This window comes from Solea senegalensis, linkage group LG12 (assembly GCF_019176455.1).
Source record: "Solea senegalensis isolate Sse05_10M linkage group LG12, IFAPA_SoseM_1, whole genome shotgun sequence".
Taxonomy (NCBI): Eukaryota; Metazoa; Chordata; class Actinopteri; order Pleuronectiformes; family Soleidae; genus Solea; species Solea senegalensis.
The window spans coordinates 14979118-14991766 of NC_058032.1; the positions used below are offsets into that span (position 1 = coordinate 14979118).

Consider the following 12649-nt stretch of genomic DNA (forward strand, 5'->3'; position numbering starts at 1 on the left):
GACTGTAGAGGGTATAAGTATCATACTTGATTCAGAATCCCACTTTTGAGTATGATGTGTCTGTGATCTAATAGTGAAACTGTTGAAACTGGGAATGTTTAAGTTCATCTATCTGACATTTTGGTCCAGAACGGCTCCTGGCTAATAATAAAAAATGAAAAGAAAAAAATAAAAGAAACATTTGTGTGAGACCAAGCACATTGACCGTGAAATTATTACCCTCATCACACCACAAATGTTCCACTTTCACTTTGTAATCCTAAAATTAAAAGGTTTCACGGCATTAGGTTGAGGCCGCACCCTCTCCTTTGTGTACCGAAGACTAGAGTTTAATATTAATATTTTAAACCACAGGTAACCATATTAGAAGAGCAGAGATTGGGCCTGACTGAGAACTCATCTGCTGCATGTCCATTTACACCTGCAACAATGCTAGGTGTACAGTACTAGCTGTCAATCATAATGTGTCCATGCCACAATCGTCTGTTTGACTATAAATGGTACCATATTTAACAACATGGATAGCATGATGTAGTGATGAAGAACTACAACTACTGACTGAGACCAGTATCCCCTTAAGAAAATATTGACAGACTTTATCATTTCAGAGTAGAGTAGGGTCATTTTCTCTTAGACTTGCTTACAAAGCAGTGGAGTCGCCACCTTATTGTTATTCAGAAGAATACAGGTTTCAGACACTTCCACATTGGCTTCATTTTATGGCCTCTGGAGGCTATATCCACTTTTAAATGCAGTCAATGCTTATAACTACAATCATGTAGTGCCGTACCCATTGGATTAAGGCATTTTGTTTGGGTAACAAATGAAAAGAATTCTGACATCATTGCTGTACAGCGACCTCAGTTTCTCCTCGAGAAGCAGCAAAAGAGCTAGTGGAGCAAAGGAGAATGGCTTTACAGGAGCCAGTGATATGTTGTGTATTTCATGGGCATTAGTTGGAAGTTGCTGCCAGAAGTGTTACTTTTGAAAAAAACCCAATAATAATTCAGATGCAGCACAAGTGCTGATCAATTTCACACGTGAACCTGAAGTGCAACAACAACAACAATGCAGGCAGGCGGTAAATCGCATTTAGAGCAACAGGACGATTGATCTGCCCACAAACAGCTACTAATGGAAGGTGATGTTGGTGCTTGGCTGACTTTGCTACATTCACTGTGGCTTCTACTCTCTATTCTATAACTTCATCACTGTTCTCTCCAACCGTTTGATATTGTTTTTCCTGTGATTCAGATTAACAGCCCGTTTAATCCATCTTGTGAAGACAGTGTAGCACTGGACACATCTTTCACTGCTGGCATACTTCACAGCATGGTGCTTTCTGCAGAAGCCCCACCTGTAATATGGACGTGCCGACTCTGTGACAAATAAAAGTCTAAAATAGTCTCTCACAGAAGTACAGTAGCTCATTTTAAATTCACTCTGCACCATCAGCAGCTCACCTAAAAGACAAAAGCTGGAAATGGGCTTTGATCAATAGCTATTCAACGGGCTTCCCTCAACACTGTCAAACTCCACTTAAAGTAGCACCATGATTTGAAGAGAGTGTGTTCATTGAATTTGTCCACATGATGACTGAAGATCTTCAAGGCAGGCTAATCATTATGCCTCTAACAGATTCAGACTTTAATACAAGCGAAAACAGTGATGTGCAGGTTACGCTATTTATACATGGACATGATTTACATGCAGCTGCGTTGGTGCTTTGAAATCACTTTTGTTGAGAGCAGAGAAAAGGTGGAGATGATGACAGACTGTTGATCTTTTGTGCGTCTTTGTGAGCTTGACAGTGTGACAGTGTGTTTGAAATATAATGTGCTGTAGGACACTGCGTCACTGCGACTTTTTTTTCTCCCTCACATTTAACAGTTCATAAAGACCAAAACTTCTTTTTTTCTTCTTTGAACTCTTTTCTTACAGCTGGCTCTTACCACACACTGGATAAGTGACATCAAGCTATAATCAAGCTAATCTTCTCTGTCGTCTCATTCATCTATAATTTATCAGTGTGAATTTGAGAAGATGTGGCACATGCTCCTTTGCAGAGACACTGTAGAAGTCACTAGCAGGATGTAAGAGACTGACGGTGTAGCCCAGCAGAGAGGCTGCACATGAATGTTTCAATGTCTCTGTGAGGTAGAACACAGAATTAATCTTCAGCTGTGTTAAACACCACAGCTTTGTGGCAGTAGCATCCTTTTAAGATCTTAACTTCATCTGACTTTACAACCTTTGATGGGATTATGGAACAGAAATTAAAAGTGGACATAGATTTCTGCAGCCAGTCTCCTATTGGACAATACAATTATTTACATACAACACGGGACTCAACACAGCTCCTTGCAACCCTCATGTGAAGGATAAAGCGGTAGACACAGAATGAATGGTTTGTCAGGACCAGTAGTCCTCATGGAGACCAAAACCTGATCCTAATGACTCGGAACCTAATTTCTGAAGAACTGGTTATGTTTATGTGGTTAGTTTAAGGTTAGAGTTAGATATTATGGTTGAATTAATGGACGCCAATGCAGTGTCCCAGGAAGACTAGCTGCATGGAACTGTGTGTGTGTGTGTGCGTGGTAATGGGCCATTGGTTGAAATTCCACCTCTTAGCTGAACAACATCCCACGTCTCCTACATCAGTGTGTTTTCTTCTCTTGTCTTGGGAGAAGGTTTAAAGTTCCTCCCCCTCAGCTGGGATTCTGCCTGTTTGAGTGAACAACCTCCCTCTGGGTCTTGCAAAGTGCACACACACTGTTAATGTAGCTGCACGTGTTTGTTTGTTTTTTTTTTTTTTTACATCGTCATCTCCTAATCTCCTCTCTGCATCCCTCAACCCATCATACAGGGTTTTTTGAAAGTCATTTACCAGTTTATCAGAATTTGCCAGCAATCTGTATTATTGTGATCAGGTAATAGGATCAGTCTCTTCTTCTGGGTGCATGTGGGAAGTACAAGATGCAGGATGAGAGAAATTGTATCCTTATAAAGGAATAATCAGACAGGATCAGCAGTTCTACTGAATCATCCCATATCGTTTATAAACATAAATCAGCCTGGACTGACCTTGGCTCCCTTATAAATTTTTCTGTTACTGTGTTGGACATTTTCCTTTTATTTACAACCCAGTTGCTTGTGTTGTCCCCTGCTGTGGCTTCCTCCTCTCTGATGAGTCTTTTTCTTCTCTGCAGGAGCCCGGTTGCAGTCGGCCATGGTTGCTACTGTTTGGCCCTGCTGAGGTCTGTGCCAGCAGCAGCCTACATTGTGCTGGTAACTGTTCTACGCTACCATCTCTTCATATGGAGCGTCTTCTCACCCAAATTACTGTACGAGTCCGTGCACCTGCTGCTGACCGCAGGGGTCTGTCTCTTTTTCAACACGATGGAGCAAAGCCACAGCTCCGGTACGTCTTAGGCAGCCAAAAACGCCCCGTGTTAATGACAAAAAGGTCAAACACAGTCTCATCATTTTGTGTGTATGAAATCCTCATAAATCCTGACACTCACCGCTGCATGTTTACCCTCACTCTGTGCTCTGATCTGTTCACAGTATGAGACCACACACCTGAAAGACAAATACTAAATACATTGAGAATGGACTTACAGTTTATTTCATATTTAATCACAAGGGGGAACCAGTTTGTTCTTTTGAAAGACACTAACTTTTTTACATGTACATACAGTATATTGCTCTACCTCAGGGACTGCTACACAGAGTCTAATGTTATGGCTTCACGCCTAATTTGACGACTAATGTGTGTCAGTGGAAACAAATATCATGTTGACTGGAGTGTACAGTAAATGCATCGGTTCTTTTAAGGGTAAATTATTGATAAGAAAATGGTTGTTGCTAAGAATGGGCATAAATATTATGTTTGATTGTAGAAAAAGTCGATCAGTTTATGTGATTATTGGTAATTATGTCAAAACAACTGATGAAAATTGATTTAAAAAAAAAGATTTCCACTGCAATGACTCATGTTGGCAGCAGCAGTAAGCATTTATTTGTGGACCGTATGTTATTGCAGAAGTAATGACATTTAAGAGGTTTCCTGAATTCATCATAAACCTGCTCCTCTAAGCTCAACCTGCAGAAATGATGAAATTTACTAGGGTCTTTGAAAGCATCTCGTTAGCTGCTCTTCTAAACTTGCTCATAAATAAAAACACGGTAAAGTTTGTTTACAGAAAGAACACGCTGCTAGATTTGAAAGAGTCGAGCACAACCTGACATAACACATGTACAAATGTTAGTCCGTGCTTCTACTGCATGTGCAGCTTGACTTAGACTAGAGTTACTAGAGGCCGATACACTAAAGAATCCAACAACAGTGACAAAAACATGGCAATATTTAGGACAGTACATTTTTGGGACTGACGAGATGACAAACTACGCTCTGTCAGCTTGAAGAGTTTGATATTTTAAAGTTAATGGATGGTAGGAAGACTCAGAATGCCGCCTGACGTTCTAACAACCACACACTAAGAAGTTGAAATGGGGTTTTTCCGTTCTCTAGCGGAGCGGAGGTGGACACACTTCAGTCAATAAATCAATTTCTCACTTGTACTTCTTTACAGGGACAAGAACAATAGTCCAAATCGAACGGCATAGTGGAGCCACAACCGCAGCTCGACTTGAAAATGTAGTGAGAGTGTGGAATAGCCAACTTGAAAGTTATTTCACAGTATTTTCATACTCTTTTGAAAGTGTCACATGAACGACGGAGATAATGAAATTTGAGTTCAATATTCAGGGGATAATTCTGTCAAATATTTGAACAGCATTTTTGATTGAAATGCTCGTCTTGAGTAGCTGCTTTCCTTTTTCTGTTCCCTGGTATCGTGCCTGTTGGCTCTTTGCTCGACTGAGACACTAGAATAGAACATAGCTGTTAATTCTCCTTTTGTAACAGGTCATTGTGTGCAGGGGTAAAAGACCTGTTGACTAATCATAGAGATTTATGTTTTCAAAAACCAGTCTGCACAGCCTGTACCTGCCCACTCAGACCAGCAATTACCTGATGGCTCATGTTTTAGGTATTCTCATATCAGGTGAGCAGTTTTATAGTGTTCAAGGTGTCAAATTAAGCAGATGTATCTCTATTAATCCCTATTTTTACCTTATTTATTCATAATAACATTTGAAGTTAACAATCTCATACCAATATGTTTAACATTTGTGTTTCTCTAAGCATGGAAGCGAGCTCATGCGATAAATTGTGGCCCATGTTGTGCAGCTCCAATTTAAATTCTATTAATTCAGTAGCAGTTTTAGTGTCTTAGCAAATATTCCTACGTCTCACAGTGTCACCTAGAGACCCATTAAGACGCTTTGTTCCCCTGTAACCTGTTGTTTTTTTATATCAATGAGGATTTAGCTGTGGCTTTATCAGACAGGCAGTATGTGGGACACACTTGAGGAAAGAATCTGTTACTAAGACTAAATATGCTCCATATATATACAGTATGTCTCCTTCTTATGCCTAATTCTACTATGACAACTAAGTAGAAATTCTGAAATACTGATCAGCGTCATAGTTTTAAGGACAGTTTCTGTTTTGTTTTGTTATTTCCCGTCATTGTTCAGTGTGACACAGAGTTTGAAAACAAAAGAAAACCTAAACTTTTTCTACTTGGATGACCTGAAGGTTCTTCTAAAGGCACACTGTTCTTTTATTTTATTCCTTTTCCTTATCCAGCCGAATCCTCCAATATATACATTACAATTTCAAATGTGCAAGTCATATAACTTCCCGGGTTTGGCACTGCACTGCACTGCAGACTTATGAAGTTCCCCCAACTTCTACTCAATCTGCTCCTTCAATATATGAGAAAACTACCAAAGTAAAGTTGGAAAGCTGGCTACTATCCAAAGTAATAAGGAGTATGGAGCCAGCACAGCAAACAGTGTGTTGCCGTCCAAGTACTTACGCAGCTCACTGTATTAATACAGTGTGTCACTGACGGCTTGGACATCGGAACCTTTTAATGTCATTAACTGGGTGCTTCTGTGGCGTCAGTTCATAATATGTGCTCAGCACTACAGCTTCCTGTTTTGGCTGTTCTATTGCAGCCGTGATGTCAGTTAACAGCCACTCCAGGGTTCCCTCGCTGATTAGAACGTGACTGTTCTCGCATCATTTACCATTGGACCATTGGAGGTGCAGTGATGTAGCTACGGTGTACAACTTTTCACCGGCAGGCACTAAAGTGAATCATGAGCTCCCGCCTCCGACACTTGTCACTCACCTTGATGAGCTGTCTGTCTTGAAATGGTTACTCGCCTAAGGCTAAGATCGCTGACCCCTCCCCATGTCGCCACAGGCGGCAGAGACACAGACGGCAAGCAGAGAAAGGAGAAAACAAACAGCAGGGCTAATGCTCACTGTGGTGTTGAATAGTTTTTGTCTTATTCAAGACGAGCTTCACTCTGTATTTTGCTGCTCCTGCTGCTGTTGCCGTGTGAGTCACCTTGACATAGACGGCAACGCCGACTACACCCACGGAAAATGGAATTTGAATTTGCTGAGCAACATTGAAAAAGTCAGGAAAACAAGAGGATTTACATTTGAATAGACGGGGTCACTGATAGACGTACACGGCATGTGGATCCCAGTGTGTGTGCTGGTTTGCATCAGAAGCAGCAGAAATTAAGCTTTGAGGTGTCCAAGCACAAAGACACACGAGTCCTTCAGAGAAGGGGAGGCATGCTGTGCTCAGCCTTTTCTCTCTGAAAGTTGAATATGGAGTCTGACACTCGGATCATGAGGAAGATAAAACTCTACGTCGAGAATTATTCAGTCTGTGTTCATTGTGTTTGGTATCACTTGTCTCACAAAGCGTCACATCACAAATTCTGCTCTATTGATTCAAATCAACCATTTCTGGTTTTCTAAAGAGACCCACAAGACACTGTGTGATTCAAGAATGTCTTAAAACGGCTGAGTCAGTCAGAATAAAGCTGCAGGAAATCTATTTCTATAGCCAAAAACGTTGTAGGTCGTCCATTTAAAAGATGGGAGTATGTAATTAGGAAGTGGTGGCTGGAGCACAGTCAGTGAAATGTCCTTTTTTACAAGTTGAGTTAATGTTTTCCAAACATCGTGTTTCCTAAGTGAGAGGTGTCTGTATTGTGCAAAAGCTGTTTCAAAGCTGTTTCCCCCAAATCTGATGGGACCGCCCTTTCTGTGTGAAATCCTTCCTCTGTATCCAAACATCCAACAGTCTGTGAAACAGATCAGAATAGTTTCTGTCTCCACATGACTCAGAGTCCCACAGCAATAAAGGGAAGTGGATTTTGTTTGTTTTGGGTTTTTTTTGCTACTTCATGTACAGTAAATAGACATTAACAGTAATCACAACATCACTACTGTTTTCTGTTGTTCAAAACAATTGTTGTTTCCTTTATTTTGAAAAATTCCTGATTGATGCAAACCAATTATTTAAGTTTCTTGAATGTGTTTGTTTTTCCTATTGTTGTTTTTATGTAGTTTATAGTAACCCCTGTAATGTGTGTGCATTGATTTTGCATGTTTGTCTCATATTGTATGTGTTGCACTTTTCCTGTTTTCTGTGTTTTCAAATTGAGTTTGGGAGTTTTGGGTTTTGGGTTTTTTCAGTAAAACAGGGGAAATCACTGATTTCTTTTTTTTTTTGACGATCATGAATTATTGATGTTTCTGTAAATGAAATAAATTATTGACTCTGTTCAACAGTTAAATGTTGGTGTATTTTATCAACTGTAAAGATTATGATAAGAAAATACTACTGACTAATCTGTATATCACAGAACACAATCTACTTCCACATTGTTTGACTTCTCTTGCAGTAATTTAAAGTTATATCAAGTATATGATATTAAGGGATTGTTTATACAGTCCGCATAGCATGGCAGACATTTAGAAAAAATACAGAATTCCCTTTCACACACTCCTGACTTACAACAAGACAGAGCCATTGTTGATGTTATCACGTAACCATAGTACAATAGTTTGCTGGTTTGTGTGGGGAAGACAACCAGGCGTAAGAAGTCTGACTAGATTTATAACGTCAATAAACATTTTTCCTGAGGAGTTTTTGGTCTAAATCTTTAGTTTCAGGCTTTCTTCAGTAGAATATGATTTTGAGGAAAATAGAAAATAAACATGGCACATACGAGCAGATACCCGTGTGATTTGCAGCTGGTATCGTTGAATCAGTGCCAGTCCAATCACTAAACTTGAGGCTTCAAATCATGGCCTGTATGTCCAGATTGCAGCTGCTTTACAAACTTTGTTTACACAGCTCAGAAACTGTTAAAAAAGATACACGTGTTTCTAGTTTGACATCTCATGTTCTAAACATCAGCTACAAAGAAGAAGAGCACTATGTTTTTACAAAGACATATTAATGTTATAATGTCGCACATAGAGTCTTTAAAACTGTGACTGAGTTTGGGTTGAGACCTCGTGTCTCTGGAGGAATTAATGACATATGATAAACTTCTCACTCGAGATTCTCCTGTCAAAGTTTCCATCTGACTTTAGTAATTGAAACCATCTGTGAACGTCCGCCCAGCGTGTCTCCACACACACACACACACACACACACACACAGAGGTGGGAGGATGATAATTTAGTAATCAGCCTTGTATCTGCTATCCACCCACCAAATAATTATTTTATGCCTTCAGGAGCCGGACTTCAATGCCATCATTAAAGGAACGACACGTTTAATGCTGTGCTCACTTGTGAGTGGGAGTTTCTTAAAAATCTGCACTGTAATGATGCACTAGAGAAGAGTCAGAAATGTTGCCGGCAGAAAGTTGAGTTGAAGGTGATTTTTATGGGGGGTTTTCAACACAATAACCCAAAATAACAGAAGAGAACATTCATTATATTGTTTTTGTTTATTTTTCAGCACAGGTTTTTCTTTATTTTTTTGACATAATTGCAAACCCTGTTCTCACAGTTCTGCACTTGTGTGCTTTTCACTCGTGTTATTTTAAACTCTTTCTACTCACTTTGCAACTTAAAGAAAAAAACTGAAAACTTAATTTTTAAAACTTAAAAATTGTACATAAATGGTTAATATTGTTTCATTAACATAAACCTGTCAGCTCTACACGACTGTTTCTCAGTGTTTATATTGCCCGGAAACATTTCTGTACTGCGCACAGGAAGTGCCTTATTCCATATCAGTAAGACAATTGCAAAGAGGTTGGATTGGACGAAAAAAACATGAAAACTTGGTAACTTTAGTGCCCAAAAAACAGTCTTTTAGTAGTATTATGAGATAAATTCTTCTTGTCCTTCCTTCAGTCAGGTTTGATAGTGATGGTATTCAGATGAAACAAATGATGTGACATTATTTCTGTTCACAAAGACCAAACAGAAGCAGAATAATAACATCAACAACAACAACAATCCCCAGAAGTCAATTGTAAATTTGCAGTGTGATATACTGCGTGAACTACATTCATCCTTTCATCCTCTCATTCTCCACAACTTATCCAGTTCCAGGTCATGATGGTTGACCTTCTTCTAAGCCATGCCCTCCAGCACTTCTGGTGGATCCTGAGGCGTTCACAACGCTGAAAGGAAGGGAAGATGATTCTCCCCAGTAGATTCCAAAAGCAGGAGCTCACTAGTTTGTCGTATTCCAGGGTGTGTCCCCATCAAAAGTCTCCTCAGCTGCCTGTTGTAGCCACTTGTCAGGACGTACAACTCTGCTTCCTGAGGTTTGTAGTGGTTTGTTTCAGGTAAGAATGAAGATATTTTTTTTAACCAGCTTAAAAACAGAAACAGCTAAAAGTAGCAGTTGCCAGTTAACCTCAAAAATAATTGCTATAGTGATGTTTTTACAATCCAGAGTTTTGAAGGCTGATAATTTGAAGATTCATATTCGTGCTGTGTCCTGTTTGGAGTGACTCCATTTATTTTGGCCCGGCATTTTATTTTTATTTTATCACAGCTCAGTGAACACTGAGTAAGCAAAGCTAAAAAGCCACTTAGTTTTCATCTTTCTTCTAACACAACACAATTTTTTTAAGTACTAAGTTTTTCACAAACATATTGCACACAAATTTGATCTTGTCATGATTTATATCAAGAATTGGGTCGCGATGGTTTATCGTCTTGAAAATGTGTGGCCATACGACGAGTTTGGGGGAACTTTATTAAGAGATTTATTGGACAGTTTCAGCCACCAGGAGATTTTTGTGCTGCTATCACAGCTGGTGGAGATGACCTCATGGCCACAGCACCAAGTCACTCAACTATGGAGGCTTTTGCCTGAGGTGTTCTAGTCAATGAGATCTCATGCTGAAACTGGAGGAACAGCATCTGCACAAGTTCACATCAGGCAGGTTGTTCCTTCTGTTCCATTCCTCTGGGTTAATAATATTAATAATAATAGCAACTACAATAGTAATACATTTATAATGCACTTTTCATTTAAAAACTACAAGGATGCATACATTAATTAATAAGAAATAAATTAACATAAGGTTAATTTGCTCATGTGACTCCATGTGAGCATTGTCTTAACATATTCAGTTGTATGGATAATCATTACTTTTTTTTCCCATTTTGTTTCCAATGTGAACGACAAGACCAATCCTGCTGTATATGTCTGATCAGTGTTATCACTCAGATCAAGTGTAAGCTATTGAATTATAAATATTTAATAGAACTCCACTGTTGGAAACCACAAATATCCATCCATCATCTACCACTGTTATCCTCCACATGAAGGTCCCTGCTCACACTCACATCTATAGTCAATTTAGAGCAGAGGTGTTAAACTGGTGGCCCACGGGCCACATGCGCCCCCCTAATTGATTACATGCAGCCCACCACTTAATATAAATAGTTATAATGAAAATATGGCCAGTGACCTCCTCGTACTTTAAGCACAGCATGTGTGGCTGAGGCACAGCTGCCAGCGAGGTGAATATAATACGACATGTTTGTTAGCTAATTTTGTATTATTTTATTATTAAAAATGTTTAGTGTTTTAATGACAGCTGTAAAACAAACACTTTTACTTTGCAATTCTGTGAAAAAAAATCATTATGAATGTCTCAATTGCGATATCAAAATGGAATATTGTGGTATATTAGTAAGATCATATTGCCCACCTGATACCGGCCCCCTCTTGACCAGACGAGACACTCATTGGCCCCCAGGACATTTGAGTTTGACACTCCTGATTTAGAGTGTGCAATTTGCCTAATCCGCATGTTTTTGGACTGTGGGAGGAAACTGGAGAACCCAGAGAAAACACACACACACACAGGGAGAACATGCAAACTCTATGCAGAAAGGCCTTTGTTCCGTCCGGGTCATGACCCTGGGGTCTTCCTGCTGCAAAGGCACGAGTCACAAATCATGTAAACTAATTTATTGAACTAATAAATTTAAAAGTTCACTGGTTTACGCTCTATAGATAACGCTGTAATCAAGAGCTTATATTGGAATTGATTAAATGACTGTCATGCAAAGAATTACTACCTGACTCTGCAGCTCTCCTTTCGCTGGTTTCAAGGCTCCACAACTTTGTTCTGGTTCAGTCTCACAGGTCAGTGCTTTCATCAGCATCATGTCCAGTAACAGCAGAAATCACTGTGCGCTACTTGTTCAGCACTAAGCAACACACACACACACACACAGAGTGAGTGAACGATAGCCGGTGAAACATGTAACATGTAGAGCTTGACGTCCCCTGCAGGAGTTGGTGTAGAACCCAAAACTATTAATCTCGATTCATCTAGATTAACTCATTTCATCTATTGACAGCCCTAAAATAAATAAGGTTATTAGTGGTTACTTTAGAAAAAGAAAAAAAAGTGATGAGGATAAAATAAAATAAAATATAACAACATTATATTTTATTTTTACAGAGTCCTGTAATGTCTCCGTAAATCAAACGGCATCAAACTGTGTTTATGACCGTGTGAATCAAGCATGTTGTCATAAATCAAGCCCAGTGATTTTGTTTATGCTTCTCATCGCTTTCATGTGAAGAAAGAACTTATCATTTTAACTAAAAAAAACAACCCAGAACTGCACTAATTACAGAAACATAGCAGCTGTAAAGCTAAATTGAAGTTGTGCCTCTGAGTTGGAGCTTTCCCTAAGAAAGCAGCCTTGACCCGGTTACACCGCTCCTCTCTGCTGATGCACCACCAGTTGTCTGCTAAGTGGCAGATGGCAGTCGGCCAAAGAGGTTATTGCAAATAGAGCTGGCTCACATTGAAAACACCAGCCACTGCAGGAGCTATTGATTGACGCACACCTCACTCTGTGCTGCAGACGCTGCCAGGATTCCCCTCTCACCGCATCACAGACACACACTTTCTGCTCCAACGCTGCGAGGAGTCCAGCTCACTAACGTCCTACCTTGTTACGAAGCCTGGAGGGGAACAAAATGACTGCTGACTTGACTTTTCACAGCAGCACAGACGCTTGTTGACCTCTGCACGAGACATGTTGTTTGACCATCGGCTTCATAATACATTGTATTACATCAGATATGGTGTAAAACATTGACGTGACAGGGCTTTTTGCACTTTAAACGTCAGGGCTTTTATAATCACTTTCTTTTCAGAATAATATTGCAACGGCACCGTGTGAGATATCATCACATAA

The 12649-nt window shown here is 39.7% G+C and overlaps 1 protein-coding gene across 2 annotated transcripts in view; it reads left to right on the forward strand.

The window, feature by feature from the left end:
- The window catches only part of pigg (phosphatidylinositol glycan anchor biosynthesis class G), a 58610-nt gene extending 47890 nt beyond the window's left edge, over positions 1-10720 (forward strand). Inside the window, exons 13-14 of one of the 2 annotated variants that reach the window (XM_044040514.1) lie at positions 3213-3424; positions 9515-10720. In XM_044040514.1, the coding sequence (XP_043896449.1) occupies positions 3213-3424; positions 9515-9534 (232 nt within the window). In that variant the 3' untranslated portion in view covers positions 9535-10720. Of the gene's footprint in view, positions 1-3212; positions 4182-9514 lie in introns of those variants that run through there. The other variant, XM_044040516.1, reaches the window with a different exon arrangement.
- The last annotated feature ends 1929 nt before the right edge of the window (positions 10721-12649 follow it).